General features: G+C 38.1%; 2 protein-coding genes across 3 annotated transcripts in view; one reads left to right on the top strand and one right to left on the bottom strand.

Moving 5' to 3' along the window:
* LOC134753029 (zinc finger protein 431-like) overlaps nucleotides 1–20,588 on the bottom strand; it is a 91,673-nt gene that overhangs the window by 2,045 nt on the left and 69,040 nt on the right. The window lies entirely within an intron of this gene.
* Nucleotides 1–20,588, top strand: part of LOC134753189 (limbic system-associated membrane protein-like) — an 81,351-nt gene that overhangs the window by 40,296 nt on the left and 20,467 nt on the right. For both annotated transcript variants that reach the window (XM_063688990.1, XM_063688989.1), the window contains exon 2: nucleotides 19,631–19,729. In XM_063688990.1, coding sequence (XP_063545060.1) covers nucleotides 19,666–19,729 — 64 coding nt within the window. In that variant the 5' untranslated portion in view covers nucleotides 19,631–19,665. The remainder of the gene's footprint in view (nucleotides 1–19,630; nucleotides 19,730–20,588) is intronic.

The raw sequence follows: 20,588 nt of genomic DNA, 5'->3' as shown, positions 1-20,588 counted from the left end.
ATGACCCCTATTCATTTTGAAAGACCTATCCAAAGACACACGCTAGGGCTGGAGCGAAAAAAAAATTCATCCCCACTGTACCCTAAAAAATTTTTTTTACTTTTATTTTACCACTCGCATTTATTTATTTATATATATATTCATGTCAAAATACAGCGTTCTAGCACTAACGACCAAGGAGCAAACAGACAGACAGACAGACAGACGGACATGGCAATACTATAAGGGTTGACTACGGAACCCTAAAAATTTACTCCCATAGAAACCATATACATCTCAGCCAAAATGTATTGAATCACCCTATTTTTTGTAATAAGTACCTGTAATTAATTATTCAATTTCAATAATAGAAAGTAAAGTAGAATAGATATTGTGGTAAAAAACTGGGAAATTTGAAAAGCTCGTTCTCAGAACTTCTAAAAGTTCCCTATCATTAGAAAATCCGAGGCAGGAAAGAAGCAAGAACACGCGCTTAATAAAAAAGATATTAAATTCTATTATGTGTCTGTGTATATCCTCTTTCCTTTATATCGATACGTCAAAGAGGATATAATAGGATAGAGCGGTACTGTCATAGTAAATTTTGTAGCCACAGTAAATTCAGTACCACTACTAATAATTTGACAAGTTAATTTAATCAGACATTAATATATCGGTTGCTATTGTTGAAGTTACTAAATTAATTTATGAGACTAACTAATAGGTTACTAAACCACTGATACGCTAATATGTTAATTTTATTATGTTACCTTAATTACAATACGTAGATTAGAATTAATAGAATAAGAAAAACTGTATTATTGTGTGCCCTTACAGGGTGTCATAAACTGGCTATATAAAATCAAAGATAGATATAACTCCGTAATAGATGTTTACAGTCTAAGGAAAAAACGTGCCTCGAAAATCAAGAAAATTTGATTCTCGTTCAGAGGGCGCCACTAGTTTTGGCCCACTGTCGTATAGATGGCGTTGACTGTTTCGTTTGTTATTTAACAATTTTAACGCATATATTGTGAAAGAACATGGGTCAAAATCATAAAAATAATTAATGCATTAAAAAAAATCATTTATCTATATTTAAATACATTTTATCGTATTTTTATAAATCTTAATTTTTAGTTTTAAAGTGTGTCGACAGATGGCAGTGAATTTACTGGGGTTACAAAATTTACTAAGAGAGTACCGCTCTAGTATAAGTTACTCTATGATAAAATGTAACACCTAATTATGTACATGACAATGCAATATTGAATAAATGACTAAATGACTGCCATCTATCGACACACGATTAAAAGTAAAAATTAAGATGTATAAAAATACCATAAAATGTAATTTATATATGGATATTTTTTATTTTATTTGCATTAATTATTTTTATATAATTTTGACCCATGTTCTTTCACTGTTATGCGTTAAAATTGTTAAATAACAAACGAAACCGTCAACGCTATCTATCCGAGAGTAGGCCAAAGGTAGTGGCGCCATCTGTTTGAGAATCAAATTTTCTTGATTTTCGTGGCACGTTTTTTCCTTATACTGTATCCATCTATTACGGAGTTATATCTATCTTTGCTTATACTGTATCCATCTATTACGGAGTTATATCTATCTTTGCTTATACTGTATCCATCTATTACGGAGTTATATCTATCTTTGCTTATACTGTATCCATCTATTACGGAGTTATATCTATCTTTGCTTATACTGTATCCATCTATTACGGAGTTATATCTATCTTTGCTTATACTGTATCCATCTATTACGGAGTTATATCTATCTTTGCTTATACTGTATCCATCTATTACGGAGTTATATCTATCTTTGCTTATACTGTATCCATCTATTACGGAGTTATATCTATCTTTGCTTATACTGTATCCATCTATTACGGAGTTATATCTATCTTTACTTATACTGTATCCATCTATTACGGAGTTATATCTATCTTTGCTTATACTGTATCCATCTATTACGGAGTTATATCTATCTTTGCTTATACTGTATCCATCTATTACGGAGTTATATCTATCTTTGCTTATACTGTATCCATCTATTACGGAGTTATATCTATCTTTGATACGTTACATACCTTTTTGTGAGAAGTTTTTTTGTCTTACAAATCGGCCTCCTCCTACCAAGCTCCTATTTCACCACAGATATAATGTTTTTTTTTAATGAGGGCTAACGCGTATGAATTCGCCGCTAGGGGCGCTAGTGTAGATGGTGGTCTTTTCCATAGTTCGAAATGTCAAATGTCACTTGTCACTTCAATGACTGACAGCTGTTCTTTAGTCTTTTGGACCACCATCAACAGAGGTGCCAACTGGTGAGCAAAAAAACGATAGCCCTCATTAAAATGTTGATGGCAAACAAGCACGCCACCCGTCCGATGGTAAGCGGTTAACGTAGCCTATGGAGACCTGTGACGTCAGCAACAGCAGGCGTACCTCAATCCACGATTTCGTCGCGTCGCTACAAGTACCTGCGGCCGCCTCAATTTTGAGGTTTTGCCATAGTAATTGCCGCACACCGCTATTGAACGGATGCCTGCACGCGCTTGCGCCGCCTTGCGCGTAGTAGTCGCGTTTTGTTAGGGAGTGAATCTTCTGTAACTAGTACTATTATATATTCTGTGGTAACAGTTATGTCGACGATTGTCGCACCTGTCACTTTGGTGAAATAGGGGCCAGTTTGACACTGACATATTCGCTAGCGTGTGCGTAACTAACTTTTTATGCATCTCACTCATATTAGTGCGAGCGAGATGTATAGGAAGTGATTTACGCAGACGCTAGCGAACATTATGTCAATTTGAACGTTAATTGCAATTAACCATTAACCAGTACAAATTAACGTAACGTAACCGTAACGGACGTTTACAGTTTACGGTCCTTTTAAAAGTACATCGGGACTAGAAAGTTAACTAAAATGTACTAAAATTATTTACCGTCCGCTCACGAACGTTGCTTTTTAGGGTTCCGTACCTCAAAAGGAAAAAACGGAACCCTTATAGGATCACTCGTGCGTCTGTCTGTCTGTCTGTCCGTCTGTCACAGCCTATTTTCTCCGAAACTTCACGACCAATTAAGTTTAAATTTGGTACACATATGTAAGTTTGTGACCCAAAGATGGACATGTAACGTAAACAAATTAATTTTAAACACGGGGGCCACTTTTGGGGGGTACATGAGATAATTAAAAAATAAAGTTTGTCAAAGTATATCATGTTACATATCAAATGAAAGAGCTCATTGTGAGAACCTCAAATATATTTTTTTTATAATTTTAAGATAAATAGTTTAGAAGTTATTCAAGAAAATAGGCAAAAAATTACCTTTCCCCCCTTTATCTCCGAAACTACTAGGTCAAAATTTTTGAATAAAATACACAAAATAGATCTTTACCGGAAAACCTATTAGAAATTTACAGTCAAGCGTGAGTCGGACTTAATTACTTAGTTTTTGATCCGACCCCTACGGGTTTTTTAAAGACATTTCACATAATTAATACATTGTTTAAATTGTGTAATATACGGAACCCTTGGAACGCGAGTCCGACTCGCACTTGGCCGGTTTTTTGATTATTATTTTGGCTCGGGCGAAAAATGCTAACTTTTGTTCTTTTGAAATAATCCAGAGCACAAAGTTTATCGCATGTGTTAGTTTTCAAAAAGTTACTGCATAGCGCGTGCTCGAAGTTTTCGTTTCGAATTACGGCAATATTCGACAACGATAGGAGACAGATTCCTGCACGTAATACAGGTCCTTTTCTAAATATTATCTGTCAAGGGCGGATCCGGCTTTATGGTCAGAGAAGGGGGGGGAATGAAACATTGCAACCTATTTATTGTAGACCCAGCCCAGGGGTCTACACACATATCGTTAACCCCCTGTGTGGTGTTCAAAAACCACAAATTACGGGCCAGTTTAGAGAGAAACTGTTTTGTTACAACAAATTTCTTATCTACGATAAGGTTATTATTGCGTAATAATAACATCGATTCCTAATTTAATGATGATATGAAATTAATATCGAACCTCGTGATGACGTTTTATTGAGTGTGTGATTAAATGCCACAATGGCGGTCGTGATATGCGGTTCCTGAACACATCATAGAGATCTTATACTATGTGTGTAGATAAATAAATGTATGTAATTAGACATTAAACCACTTGTGTGATATTTTTATGAAACTCGCTTTCAACTCGTTTCATAAACTCGTATTTTAATGCTATGTAGCAGTCACATAAACTACTATTTTGATGCAATCCTTTTGACCTTACGACTAAGAGTATAGACATCCCAACAGTTGTTCCACTTTGAATAGAGGCATAGACATCTGTCGGTCTAGCCCCGGGCTGAGGGGATAGTACAGAGGTTAGATCAATTGATACAACACAATGGGTAGTACAAGCATAACAAGCCGTTTGTGGCCATGATAATTAAGATGTCAGAATAGGGGGAGATCGGGAAACTTGCCCAGGCACTTGAACTAACCAAAACAGTGTTAAAATCAAAATATTAATCTTTTGGCGTTCATGTTGTAATTCATGTGGTCTCGTCAGACTTGTATGGTATTGGAGTGCTGAAATAGCTATTTATGCAACAAGTGCGGAAAGTGTATGATTTCCGACAAGTGGAATTTTATTCACGAGCGAGCAAAGCGAGCGAGTGTATAAAGGAATACGAGTCGGAAATCATCTTTACGCACGTGTATCATACAATGTTTTACTATGCATTGTGCGAGTAAAAAAAAACATATCATGGCAAATAAGTTTAATTATTAAAAGGAGTGTTTTAGACACGAGTTGCAAATTACCTATTCGCACGTGTATCGTACAACGTTTTACAGTACATATGGCCCTTTAAAATTTCGACATATGCACGAAAAGTGCTCTTTTCCGCATTAGTGCGAGAAAGTAGCACCATATGTACTGTAAAAAAAAATGAAAACAAAAAGCACTAGTGCGGAAAAGTAGTACTTTCCGCATGATATGGCTCCGTAGGAAACGCACTTTTCGAGCACATGCATTGTAAAAAATATTATATATATTAATATGTACTTTGTGTTAAGTCTCCCGTATCGTCTTAGAATCTTGATGGATAATAGATAGATATCGATACTAATACTATAAATGCGAAAGTGTGTCTGTCTGTTACCTCTTCACGCTTAAACCGCTGAACCAATTTAGTTGAAATTTGGTATAGAGATTTTGAGTCTCGGGCAATATATTACTTACCCCAAAAAATGTACGGCTCGACTAAACTAAAGACGGATCTTTTATTCAGCTAACGTGTTTATTGGCGGGATGATCTCGCTTACTCAGCAGATTTGTTCAGCTTTATAAACAGTGTTCCAATAAGGTTTTAAGACATTCTCATTTATCAAGATAAAGATTAAACGGCGAGTTTACTTAGATTAACGGGTTTTAACTCAGCCGGAGTGGGGTGTAAACATAATGAGGGCTATCGTTTTTTTGCTCACCAGTTGGCGCCTCTGTTGATGGTGGTCCAAAAGACTAAAGAACAGCTGTCAGTCATTGAAGTGACAAGTGACATTTGACATTTCGAACTATGGAAAAGACCTCCATCTACACTAGCGCCCCTAGCGGCGAATTCATACGCGTTAGCCCTCATTCGATTCTTACCGGCTTGCCAAATTTAAAGATCAAAATGCCGGTGACTTGCGCCTATGAGTGCTTGTAAATTCCAAGTAAATACATTATGTAGTGCATAATCATCAGTGATCGGAATATACATACATACATATAATCACGCCTATTTCCCGGAGGGGTAGGCAGAGACCACGGATTTCCACTTGCTACGATCCTGACATACTTCTTACGCTTCCTTCACTTTCATAACATTCCTCATACACGCTCGCCGGTTTAGGGTGATCGGAATATGCAGAGTATAAATACCTAAACTTGGTATAGAACAAAGTCATAAAGGGGAGACAGACTTGCGATAACATTTTTTTTTCGGGATTTAAGTCCCGGAAATGTCCTAAGTAAATAATGTTGTTATAAGTACAGTAAAAACAATGCATTCCTCGTTTTTGTCCAATACAATTAATAGGCGTAAAATAAAACAACCAATTTTTTTGTAACGTTCTATATATACTGCTCAAATGTAAATAGGGGCCACTAAGCGTTTTGAATTGAACGTTACCTACACTACCAAACTACCACTACGTTGCCAAAAAGAATTAAGTACAAATCGTTTATTTACCAATACAAATCGTTTATTTACCAAATATTTTACAAATTGACATCACAGGTTGAACTTAACAAAAAAAAATTAGATTTTACAATTAAGCTAATATCCATCGGCCCCAAACTAGGCGCAGCCTGTATCTCGGGAACCGGGTAAAAACAATTTACTGAGAAATTTTAACAATACTGAGTATGATGGCCGACGTTGTTTGAACGAGAGATAGCAAAGTAGTTGTTTTATTTAACGGCTATTGATTGTATTAGACAAAAACAATGAATGCATTGTTTTTTATCGTTTATATAACGATATTAGTACGTTTCCGAGAGCACTACAGTACACCTACTAAAAAACCGAATTTCAAATACAATGTCCCATGATTTATTGATAAATCCGACGAAAGCTCCCTTCATAAATGAATTTATTTACAAGTATTTTAACACGTTTTTTCGTCTCGGTCCACGAATTTGTATAATCCTAATCAATCATTCGGAAACAAGATATTAGGGTGGCATCACATCATCATTTATTTATTTATTTACGGAGGGTCGAGGGGCGTGGATTACCACGTATAGACTCCGTGTTATGTAGGATATCATCGGGTGACAACGACAACCAGAACTCACCTATCCCAAAAAAGGTATTAATTATTTACCTATTTATTTATTTTCAAACACATATCCGGCTCACAGCGGGGGCCAAACGCCAGGAGCAAAAATCAACCTACTTTTGGTACACTGTATCCAGAATAGTTTGAATTAGAATTAAAGTTATTTTATTCGTAAACACAAACAAACGAGACATTACATTAATATAAAAGGAAACATAGAATAAGATTAAAGTGCCACTTAATTACCTCAACGAAACGAATTGGTTTGCTTGGAGGTGAAAACTTTTCTCGGGGAGTCTTTTCTTCTACTCTGATTCACTTTTAAAATATTAAGAATCCTAAGAAAAAAAACTATAAATAAGCTTAAAAATAAAATACGAACTAGGTATAAATAAGCTTAAAATAAAGGCCCTATAAATAAAACACGTCCTCCAAGTCACTCCCGCAGTGGCCGCATTGCCACGTTGAATGGCAATCCTAATGCGTCGAGCAAAATACTGTCCAGCCTTGAAGCTCCCTTGTGGCGTCTATAAGGCCCGCCGCTAAATCCTTGTATATCCGGCGCGCGCTTGGTCCCCACGGCCCAGCGTTTCGACCCCAAACGCCTCAAAAATACAACTACTACCAAGGGTGGCATATTTTGCTGGAAATTTCAAAATTATCGGAAGAATTAGTATATGCTTATAAATTTTGATTTGTAATTTTAAAATATTTGAATTTTAATCCTTTTAATTTTTTTTTTTTTTTTTTATTTTTTTTTTTTTTTTTTTATTTTTTTTTTTTTTTTTTTTGATATAATTGTTCGTTTATTTATATTTATATTTTTTGACTTGGTTTATGAATTTTGTGATTGATTATTTTTAATTATTTTTAATTCTACTTGTAAATAGTGTGTAGGTACATAATATGGACTATTTGTCTGCAATAAACGATTACGATACGATACGATATTTATCTAGTAATTAGTGAGTTTTGGTTGTCACATGACGATGTGATCATTTCACGACAAGAGAGATGTCCGATGCACCATTTTATTACGTATTGCTTTTATTCATAATGCACATTGAATTTTAAATTACGTCTATTTAAGTGTTATTATTACCCCTACGTAAATATGTTAACCAAAGATAGATATAACTCCGTAATAGATGGATACAGTCTAAGGAAAAAACGTGCCTCGAAAATCACGAAAATTTGATTCTCGATCAGATGGCGCCACTAGTTTTGGCCTACTCTCGTATAGAGGGCGTTGACGGTTTCGTTTGTTATTTATAATTTTAACGCATACCAGTGAAAGAACATGGGTCAAAATCATATAAAAATAATTAATGCGAATAAAGAAATCATTTATCCATATTTAAATACATTTTAACGTATTTTTATACATCTTCATTTTTAGTTTTAAAGTATGTCGATAGATGGCAGTGAATTTACAGTGGTTACAAAATTTACTATGACAGTACCGCTCTATCTTATTATATCCTCTTTGATGTTAACCAATACCAATATTTTAATAATAATAATAAAATCACATCGTGACTCACATAACTATTTCATTGAATCGGTGTATCCCAGGACTAAGAAATGGATATGGATATTAACCAGTATTTCTTCGAGACAACAAGTGTCATTTTCAAGCTTAGTAACAATACTCCATCTATGTGTAAGTAATCTGGGAATGAGGGGCTTTGGGATTATTTCGGCGTTCTTGCACATTCAATAAAGGGAAAGAAACACTTCAAGAATGCATGGACTTCGGGGAGTTTGATAGTTTGTTTTTAGTTTGCAAGTTTTAGAGAACTGAACCTTTTTAGTGTTGCAAAGAACAGTGCGGCATTTGAGGTTTAAAACTACCAAAGAGAATATATGGGATAGAGGAGTACTGTCATAGTAAATTTTGTAGTCACAGTAAATTTACTGCCATTTATATGATTTTGACGCATGTTCTTTGACTGATATGTATTAAAATTGTCAAATAACAAACGAAACCGTCAACGCCATCTAGCCAAGAATAGGCCAAAGGTTGGTAGCGCCATCTGTGCGAGAATCAAATTATCTTGATTTCCGACGCACGTTTTTTCCTTAGACTGTATTCATCTTATGCGGAGTTACATAGGTCTGAAACTAATACTTACCTAAAAATTTACGATATATAAAGTTAAAATAAGTTAAATGGGTGGGACACGTCTGCTGTATGCCAGATGTTCTGTGGGCCAAAACAGCCACCCGTTGGGTCCCACAAATTGTAAGGTGTCACGGTAGACCTCGTCGGAGATGGCGGGACGAGCTTGACGCCTTTGACAGAGACTGGTGGGACACTTCAGGGGATAGGGATACGTGGAGAAAAAAAACCGGCCAAATGCGAGTCGGGCTCGCGTGCCAAGGTACATTACACAGTTTTTATATTCTACACCAATCCAGACGACGCAACGGAGCCACGCTGTTATGTTGTCGCCCAAATCTTAAATACTTAAATTTTTGTGTTTTCTCGTGATCTCGTATCTTTGTATTTTTATTTGTTTTGTAGTTCGCAGTGCCTTGGTAGTAATACTATAATGCTGTGTAACTAATTTGAATAATAAAATAAAATAAAATAAAAATGACAATGCATTTTTTATGTGAAACGTGAGTGGAATTGTCATTAAAAAACCCGTAGGGGTCGGATTAAAAACTTAGTAATTAAGTCCGACTCACGCTTGACTGCACATTTCGAATAGATTTTCCTGTCATCTATAGATAAAGAACTATTTTGTGTATTTTTTTTTTCAAAATTTTAGACCCAGTAGTTTCGGAGATAAAGGGGGAATGGTCATTTTTTGCCTATTTTCTTGAATAACTTCTAAACTGTCTATCCAAAAATTATAAAAAAAATATATTTGAGATACTCACAATAAGCTCTTTCATTTGATATGTAACACGATATACCTAATCGCACTTAAACTATCGTGAGACATATTTCAAAATATTTATCAGTACGGTTTTTACTCACTATTATTTTTAGTCGCTTTTGGCGACATGTTTCGGATTCTTTGGGAATCCATCCTCAGGCACGAGTGTCCGCGGCGGTCGTTCGTCGTGCACTGCCCGCGCCGCCCGCCTCGTCGCTCGTTGCGCACGCGCTGATAGTGAGTGCAGTGTGCTTGACTTCGTTCGATACAGCCGCCCTACCAGACCTTCACTTGACGACTCCATCTGCGGACTGCCCCGCGCCCCCCGCCCCCGCCCCATCAGCGCGTGCGCAACGAGCGACGAGGCGGGCGGCGCGGGCAGTGCACGACGAACAACCGCCGCGGACACTCGTGCCTGAGGATGGATTCCCAAAGAATCCGAAACATGTCGCCAAAAGCGACTAAAAATAATAGTGAGTAAAAACCGTACTGATAAATATTTTACGATATACCTAGTTTGATAAACTTTTTTTTCTTCATTTACCCCCCAAAAAAAGTGGCCCCAATTTTTAAAATTTATTTGTTTAGGTAACATGTACAGTCAGCTGCAGAGAAAAGGTACCCCACGTCAATACCAATTTACAGAACTTTGGGTCACAAACTTACATATGTGTACCTAATTTCAACTTAATTGGTCCAGTAGTTTCGGAGAAAATAGGATGTGACAGACAGACAGGCGCACAAGTGATCCTGTAAGGGTTCCGTTTTTTTCTTTTGAGGTACGGAACCCTTATAAGAGGGAGGCCTTTGCCCAGCAGTGGGACAATATGGGCTCATAATAATAATAATAATAATAATAATGTTGTGTTCCTGCCGGTGAGTACGGTTGCCAGAGCTCAACGAGGGAGAGGAGTGTTAGGGTCGGCAACGCGCATGTAACTCCTCTGGAGTTGCAGGCGTAGGCTACGGAGACTGCTTAACATCAGGCGGGCCGTAAGCTTGTTTGCCACCGACGTAGTATTAAAAAAATAAATCACAGATGATGTATTTCGGTTGCCGCTATTCATTCATTCATTCATTTATTCCTTAACAACAAATACTAAAAACAGAATAAAATAGAGATTTAAGTGTGGCTCCCATACAACAAACGTGATTTTTGACCGAGGTTAAGCAACGTCGGGCGGGGTCAGTACTTGGATGGGTGACCATTTTTATAGATAATGGTACGGAACCCTTCGTATGCGAGTCCGACTCGCACTTGGCCGGTTTTTTATAACATCATAATGATATTATTACGCGAAAATAACTAAAGCATTTCAAAAGAAGTTCCATAACTCATACCTGTGATAAACTACCAACAAATTGGCCAATGGCATTACAAAAATGAGATATCATCTTCAATGAATAAAATTGCGATAACGCCGACTCACACTTTACCAATTTCTCCACCAATTTCCCGCCATAAGTGATACCCGTCGATAATAGGTTTTACTGCCTGCAAATAGTGCATTTCATCCCCCTAACTATAGATTATATGTGTATGTATGTGTGTATGTATGAGTTACGCAGGGGAAGCGTAATGACGTCATATCGATGGTGATGGCGCGTGGCGTGTGGCTAGAATATACAAGATTGCACGTCAAACATTTACTATCAAAATGATCAAACTTCAAACTTCAAATATCAGATTTACTTGGAATTTTATACATACATAAGCATATACAATTTAATCTTATACATAAGCAAACATATACTTAGTTATAATTTATTTTGCTTAGCCAAATGTAATTATGTTAATATAGGTACTAATTATTATTATCTTTTGACAATAAATATTATTTTTAGCTTTAAGCATAGAGTAACTTATACTAGAGCGGTACTGTCATAGTAAATTTTGTAACCCCAGTAAATTCACTGCCATCTGTCGACACACTTTAAAACTAAAAATGAAGATTTATAAAAATACGATAAAATGTATTTAAATATGGATAAATGACTTTTTTTATTTGCATTAATTATTTTTATGATTTTGACCCATGTTCTTTCACTGATATGCGTTTAAATTGTTAAATAACAAACAAAACCGTCAACGCCATCTATCACGAGAATCAAATTTTCTTGATTTTCGAGGCACGTTTTTTCCTTAGACTGTATCCATCTATTACGGAGTTATATCTATCTTTGCTTTAAGTAACAAATATTGTACGCCATTAAGATGGTAGGCTATGGCTTTAGTACCTATGAAATGTAACACCTTTTTTGTATACCTATAGTAATCATAAATGTATTATATGATTACATAAGCACTGCACTGACATTCGAATAAAATTATTCATTAAAATGAATCAATAATAGTATTGTACAGTTTCAACTACTAGAATTTATTCAAAAGTGTGACCAAAAACGGAATGATGTCAAGTGTCCTTAGAAATCAGAAATAAGTATGTGATTCTAAATTTTTTTTTTAACAGTTAGGTACCTATACAATACCGAGATAAAATCGCGGCCGACTCCATAACACTGCGGGGTTATGTACATCGCAACCATAATGTGATTTGTAGTGTAGTGTAATTTTTTTTTCAACACACTTGCTCAAAACGACGTTTTTATTCCACCGATTTTTGGCTCATAATCCTAAATATTAACACGCGTGCTCTTTCAGTGTATTATTCCACTCGTGCTTTTTCATTATATTATCCGACTGAGTTAAGAAGGTAACTGATTGCTAATAATATGCATGGAAAGGGAGCCTTCTTTAATTGGTCGGACTGGCGGGCACCGGCGCGCCCGACCGCCTGCGCGGTGCGCGGCCCGCGGCCGGGGCGAGGGGCGGCCGGCAGTATGACAGATGCAACACACAATACTAACTGTTTTAACTAGATTAAAATTTGATTAATATGAGTTTCTTTTTTTTTCTTGCAAGTGTGTTGAAAAACGTCGTATGAAACGCGTGTGCATTGGTCATTACACACATCGGCTTTCTTATTGCGCGCTCGCTTACAGCTCGCGCCTATCGCCTCGTGTGTAATGACCAACTTAGCACACTTGTATCATAATGTACTATTACAATGCATGTGCTCGAAAAGTGCGTTTCCTACGGAGCCATATCATGCGGATAGTACTACTTTTTTCGCACTAGTGCTTTTTGTTTTAATTTTTTTTTTACAGTACATATGGTGCTACTTTCTCGCACTAGTGCGGAAAAGAGCACTTTTCGTGCATATGTCGAAAGTTTAAAGGGCCATATGTACTGTAAAATGTTGTACGAGACACGTGCGAATAGGTAATTTGCAACTCGTGTCGATTTAAAACACTCCTTTTAATGATTAAACGTATTTGCCATGATATGTTTTTTTATTTACTCGCACAATGCATAATAAAACATTGTATGATACACGTGCGTAAAGATGATTTCCGCACTTGTTGCATAATAGGTATTTACGATACAAGTGCGGAAAAGAGGAAATTCGAAACGAATGGCGATAAATTAAAACACGACCACAGGGAGTGTTTTAAATCGACACGAGTTGCGAATTACCTATTCGTACAACGTTTTACAGTACATATGGCCCTTTAAACTTTCGACATATGCACGAAAGGTGCTATTTGACGCACTAGTGCGAGAAAGTAGCACCATATGTACTGTAAATAGCTATTATACGTCAAAGTTTATACCTTATTTAAAGTTAACAAATATAAAAAAACATTAAAACTACATACAAAATAAACAAATTAAAACTAAAGACACTTCAAATGTGAAAATATCAAAAATATGACACAAGCTTTATTGAGTTTATTGTAGGTTGATTTTTGTTAATTGCCCTATAATATTCATTTGATAGTATAATAGTTATTTACGATACAAGTGCGGAAAAGAGGAAATTCGAAACGAGTGGCGACTGGCGATAAAAACACGACCGCAGGGAGTGTTTTAAATCGACACGAGTTGCGAATTACCTATTCGCACGTGTATCGTACAACGTTTTACAGTACATATGGCCCTTTAAACTTTCGACATATGCACGAAAGGTGCTATTTGACGAAATAGTGCGAGAAAGTAGCACCGTATGTACTGTAAATAGATAAATTACATCATTTATATCAACTAAAAGCGAAGGAATCAATTATCCTTCCATGTTGACTTTTTATCGTAATCTTCGTTGAAAAACTCGTTCTATTGTCAACCTTATCGTTATGCAATAAATTCCAAATTTGGGGATAATTCTAACACACACCCCTCACTCCCTATTCCCCGACCACAATATCCCCGCAACTCACGCGTGATATTTCAAGTATTTTTTCCCAATTAACATTTTCCACCCTCACTATTGCGTTCCGCAAAATCTATTTCTTCATGCCCCTCGATTGCACCCGAGCGATGATCGACTAACAAGGGTGGAACGCAAACATATAATATAGAAAGACTACGCATGTGCACCAAGTTTAGTTGCAGGCCACAATTTTAATAGTTATGATATCGCTTCTGTTTATTTCTGATGGGCGACTTTGTGTTTCTATACAGGGTTATTTTTTACCCCTAGCCATATTCCCCAAGCACATGTGTATTTCATAGTATCACAGATTATATAATTAGTATTAAACTACTGTTAGTTAGAAAACCATGAAATACTCCAAAAATTTGCTGTCCAATCCAATATTGTTTAAAACTGCACTTTTTTTAGGGTTCCGTACCCAAAGGATAAAACGGGACTGTAGACTCTAGTTCTTCATAACGTGAAATAAGAATTGAAACGCCGATTTGCAACACAATTATATTATTAATAAATTAATCGCGTATACATGTTATTTCTTTGAAGGATATTGCAAAAGTAAAAAAGCTTGACAATGACCGCGCTTATATAGGTCGCAGGAAACCCGTAGCGCGCGATATGTACAGCGCAGCGCCATCTACCATGAAATTGAGTATGCTTTCTTGCTTGCCGCAACAGGGACCCCTATTACTAAGACTCCGCTGGTCTGTCTGTCTACCTGTCCGTCTGTAACCAGGCTGTTATCTCATGAACAGCTAGTCCGTGATAGCTAGACAGTTGAAATTTTCACAGACTTGTAGTCCCCAACCCGCATTGTGCCGCAATGGACCAACGAGGCCTGTGGCCAGCAGTGGGCAAATTTAGGCAGAATTATTCTTATTTCAAACAAAGCTAAAATATCGTTATTTTACATTAGAGTGTGCACTGTGTCCAGTAAAGTGTATTTGTATTGCATTATATTAGTGTAGTGTGCGCTACGTACGTTACACACACCTTCACACTTTGTCTCTATATATTATTATTATTATGTGTATCTCCGTTTTAAAACTCTCGGGTCTTTCGATCCCGGTCATTTATAAGGCGTGCGTGGGGATATAGAGCCAACACGTAGAGGCCGTTTGGAGAGATTTGATGTCATGTAGAACGCCTGCTGGAACCCATTCATGGGTACATCAATAGATACCCGTGAACCGGTTTCAGCAGGCATTGGAAGCTATTGTAGAGAATATGGACAGAGTACTGGTCTATGGTTTAAGTTTGGGTGGAAAAAAGACTGGGCTATTGCAAAGAAGTCCGGACACCTGCCATAACATTGCTTGCACAAGTTATCGAGGCAGGCGGTGACTCGCCACTCGTTAGATGGGCACCTGATGTGCCATCGTAAAGACGGCCAGGCGCAACACCGGCGTGAGCGGCTCAGGGGTGTCGAGAGGTGTGCTGCGCTTTCTCCGAAGTTACTCGCGGCGTTATGCCCTTTAACACTTCCAACCCTGGAGCATATAGCTCTTACGACTCCCCTCTGGACATCCAATGAAGGCAAGCCAGAGCTGAGAGTCCTGCGGGTCCCCTTGGGGTCCACTCCGACCGACGAAGACACGCCGGAGACGGAGACCCTGACCGACTCTCTGGAGCACTCGGGTCCGTGGGGTCGTCACTCCCCAACAGCTCGCCACAAGCTGCCCTGCGAGCTTATTATTATTATTTGTAATGCAGGCAGGCAGTTTAAACAACTGATAATGCCTGTATCCAGAGTCATAAACCAAGTTCTCAGTGTTGAGTAGTAAACTTAAACTATACTTGCAACCAACAAGTTCTCAATTGACGCCACACCGCACATGGCGACCCTGCCAACCAATTATAAAATTAACTCGCTAAAGTATGTTGTACATTTGTACAATCATAGATTCCCATCATATTGGCTGAATGCTCGGCGTCGAAATGCAAGAATCCACACTAATTTTCGCCGAAATTTGCCTATCCCAAACAAATGCTAATTATCGCCGAAATATTCCTCTATCCCAAACAAATGCTTTCGCTAATCGCAATCAAATATTCTCTCATTACTGATACTTGCTTCTAAAAGGGTTTAAGGACCAATAGTGCCTATTTACTAAACGTTTAATAAATTTGCAATATTACGGAAAGTGGTCTTCACCGCGTTATCTTTTATTTGAAAATACTCTATTAAGAAGTGATTAAAGAGTCCCCGGCAAGCTCGGTTCTCCATACAAACGTAGTTACGCTCTCATTTTAAAACGACTAGCTAGATTGCTCTGAAACTTTGTACTTATCTATGTCTGTAATTAGTTTATGTAGCTTCAGATACCATAGTAAAAAAAACAGCAAATTTTAGTTTTTCATACAAAACTTGTTTTTGGCCTATTTCGTTTGTTTTATAAACTGGAGCTATATAAACTAATTACAGACCTAGATATACCTCATGTCATTGTATATGCAGTTTCGTTACAATCCAACACGTAAAATGAGAACAAAACCCGACCCGGATATGTCCTTAAACTACGTCAAAAAGAGAGGTATGGGCACTGTGAATGACATCTCGCTTTGTGTGGTAGGGCACAGGACAGCGGATGTCATTCCAAATCTAGAGCAGAGCCCAACTGGGGAAGTACCTCCACCTTACAGAAAACCAAATAACACTAGACCCTAATCATAGTGTTGTGTTCCTGCCGGTGAGTAGGGTTGCCAGAGCTCGAGGGAGAGGAGTGTTAGGGTCGGCAACGCGCGTGTAATATCTCCGGTGTTGCAGGCGTCCATATGCTACGGTAACTGCTTACCATCAGACGGGCCGTATGCTAGATTGCCACCGACGTGGTATAAAAAAAACTGTATGGGAAAGCGAAATTCGGCCGAGCTTGCTGGGGAATTCCACGATTGTAATGCTACACAACACATTGCACACATTCGTCTGCGGTCGCGGAACGTCATTCCAGAATTCTTAGATCAAGTTTGCCATACATTTACTACAGGCTTTTTAGTATTCGAACTTCAAATCCTTGTGATGTACCTACTTACGTCCATATAGAAGCACGGCAGTTCGTTATTAAAACGGATAACGCTTGGTATTCGATCATTCGTCGGTCTGTGCAGCTATTTGCTTATTATTAATTAATCAAATTATCTAACGGAAGAATTCGATGCATTAATGTAAAGCATTTGCACTAAAAGGACCTACTTACCTATTAGATGAGATTAGATTAGATGATTTATTTCATGAAAGACAATTTACATAATAAGTTTGCATTAATGTCAAAAATATAAGAATTTCTATCATGATCGTCAAAATAAAAATAAAAATGAAAATAATAACAATACTAATGCAGGGCAGCTTGTGGCGAGCTGTTGGGGAGTAACGACCCACGGACCCGAGTGCTCCCGAGAGTCGGTCAGGCTCTCCGTCTCCGGCGTGTCTTCGTCGGTCGGAGTGGACCCCAAGGGGACCCGCAGGACTCTCAGCTCTGGCTTGCCTTCATTGGCCGTCCAGAGGGGAGTCGTAAGAGCTATATGCTCCAGGGGTGGAAGTGAAAGATGCATAAGACGCGAGTTGGCACAGTGGCTGATAACAGCCACTGGGTAGAAAGCGGCGCACACCTCTCGACACCCCTGAGCCGCTCACACCGGTGTTGCTCCTGGTCGTCTTCACGACGGCAGTTTCAGGGGCCCATCTAGTCAGCGGCAAGTCACCACCTGCCTCGATAACGTGTTTTAACATTGTTATGGCAGGTGTCCGGAGTTCTTTACAATAGCCCAGTCTCATTGTCCACCCAAACTTCAATCCATAGACCGGTATACTGTTCACTTTTTCTGCAATAGTCCCAATGCCTGCTGCGACCGGTTCATGGGTGTCTATTGTTGTGCCTGTGAACGGGTTCCAGCAGGCGTTCTACATGACATTAAAGCTCTCCAAGGGGCCTCTACGTGTTGGATCTATATCCCCACGCAAGCCTATCAAAAGACCGGGATTTATAGGCCCGTGATATCGAAGGAGATACTAATGAAAATAAAATTATAGCTCCAATAAGGATTGTCAACATAATTACAATAAGAGTAAGTAGATAAATACTTACAAATCCAAAATATAAGTAAATTTACAATGTCAAAACTTACACTAAAACAATAAAAACACAACACACAAGAACAATAAAAGTAGAAACAATAAATAAATAAATAATATTATGTAATTAATATTATGCTTTGCTATATAACCTTTAAAACTTTTGCGTTTTGAACACATATTTATCGGGTCGGGTATTTTGTTACCTATATTTACCTGTGTCGAAACGTCGGTAAATAATGATAACAAAATAAATTCGCGATAGACCCGATTGTAAATGTGATTTAGTATTATCGCCTCGGTCAGTGGTATACGAAGGCTGCTCAATGTGTGCGAGGCTTATGCTGCCAATCACGGTCTGAAATATAATGTAAAAAACCGGCCAAGTGCGAGTCGGACTCGCGCACCGAGGGTTCCGTACATTACACAATTTAAACAATGTATTTTTTATGTGAAACGTGAGTGAAAGGTAAATTGAGGTTTATGATTTATGACGTATTAAAAAAACTACTTACTAGATCTCGTTCAAACCAATTTTTGGTGGAAGTTTGCATGGTAATGTACATCATATAATTTTTTTTAGTTTTATCATTCTCTTATTTTGGAAGTTACAGGGTTACACATTTTACCACTTTGTAAGTGTCTCTCGCGCAAACTATTCAGTTTAGAAAAAAATTATATTAGAAACCTCAATATCATTTTTGAACTCGTATCCATAGACGTATGGGTTTGATGAAAAAACAATTTTTGAGTTTCAGTTCTAAGACTTCCAAGTATGCGGAACCCCCAAAATTTATTGGTTTTTTTTCTATTTTTGTGTGAAAATCTTAATGCGGTTCACAGAATACATCTACTCACCAAGTTTCAACATTATAATTTTTATAGTTTCGGAAAAAAGTGGCTGTGATATACGGACGGACAGACAGACAGACAGACAGACAGACAGAGATGACGAATCCATAAGGGTTCCGTTTTTTGCCATTTGGCTACGGAACCCTAAAAACTGAACTGAACTTCCGATGTAGCCCACAAGATGGCAGGACCTACTATGCACATGAAAATGTACGAGAACAGTAGATGGTAGCACTTGCTTTGGCAATGTACATGTTTATAATTCCGATTCAGGCCACAAAATGGCTGACTCTCCAACGCGCACGGTCACTATACCTACCGATCTTCTTGGTGCTGTTTGAACAGTTGAAAAAAATATTCTCTGGACGACTTCGCCATTTTGAATTTCAACCGATAATCCGAGACCTTACTCCATCCAGGAAATTAACAGTGACTGCTGCAGTTGCCACGCAAGTTGAAAATGTTACATAATAATGAGAGATCCTTTTGTATACTAGTTCCAGGCGCCTGGCAGATGTTCATCGCTGGAGGAGATTTTGATTATTCATTGATTGGTGTTACTAACTTATGTATTACCAACTATCTGTTAGCTCATTTGGTATGAAGATAGTTTGAGGCCCGGGAAAGAACATAGGATAGTTAGATGAAGTCGCGGGCAGATGCTTGTTATAAAATCTAAAATCAGTGTAGTGTTTATACTTATGTGTTGTCTGTTTGTCCCCAGATGAGGCGTTGGGCGAGGCGGCGTGGCTGAGCGCGATGGAAGGCAGCTATCTCGTTCTCGCCGCGCTGCTCATCGCGGCGCGCGCGCAGAACACCAGAAGTAAGTTCAGACCCAAGGCCCCGTCTAGTAATACTGAATGAGGCATTGACTTAGATATAAAGACGGGCCTTACGGGCACTAAGAATGCTGCTAGTTCAGCAATCGTGCAGTGTAACGCAACCAGTTGCGACCAATCGCGCGCGTGATGCGAACTCATCAACCGGGTGCCATTGTAGGTAAAATCCATCGCACGCTCCATCCGTTGCTCATATTTGCAACAACGCCACCTAGTGGACGCCGTAACATAGGTAACGTACCATACATACACTGACATATGTCTTCTAACAGACAAGTCAGTAAAGGTTCTAGTTTATGACAGAACTATAAAAACGGGTAGGGCGACAATTTTTATCTAATTTCGATGGCCACAATAATGTATGTATGTATTTTAAATATCGTTCCGTTAACGAACACTAGTTTGCCATAGCCCGTTTCTATCTTAATATCGAGGATAAAATAGAATTTCTGTAATATGCGAATTAGATTTTAGACGATTTTATTCATTACTAAACTCAAATCCCGAGCCCCGTTTTTAGGCAAGGGAATTTTAAATCATTTATTTTATTCATTAAACGCTATTAATATAGATGTAATATGTCTTTCAGCGTTATTTAGGTCATATATCGTTGAAAAATTACAACTCCGTACATCTACCTCAATCTACCTACATTCTTTCACAAAGACTATCGAGCGATGACGTCACCGCCGCCATCTTGGCCGGAAGCGCCGCCGGCGACCGGAAGCAGTGTAAACGCGCTAGTGTTGCCAGTACGTGTCGGTATTATGTTGTTTTGTTATTAGGCCCGTTTCCGGTGTAGTTTTTGGTACGGGAAATGATTTCAGGGTTTCGCACATCTCG

Source organism: Cydia strobilella, chromosome 26 (genome assembly GCF_947568885.1).
Source record: "Cydia strobilella chromosome 26, ilCydStro3.1, whole genome shotgun sequence".
Classification (NCBI taxonomy): domain Eukaryota; kingdom Metazoa; phylum Arthropoda; class Insecta; order Lepidoptera; family Tortricidae; genus Cydia; species Cydia strobilella.
This window is presented reverse-complemented; position numbering and strand designations above follow the sequence as displayed.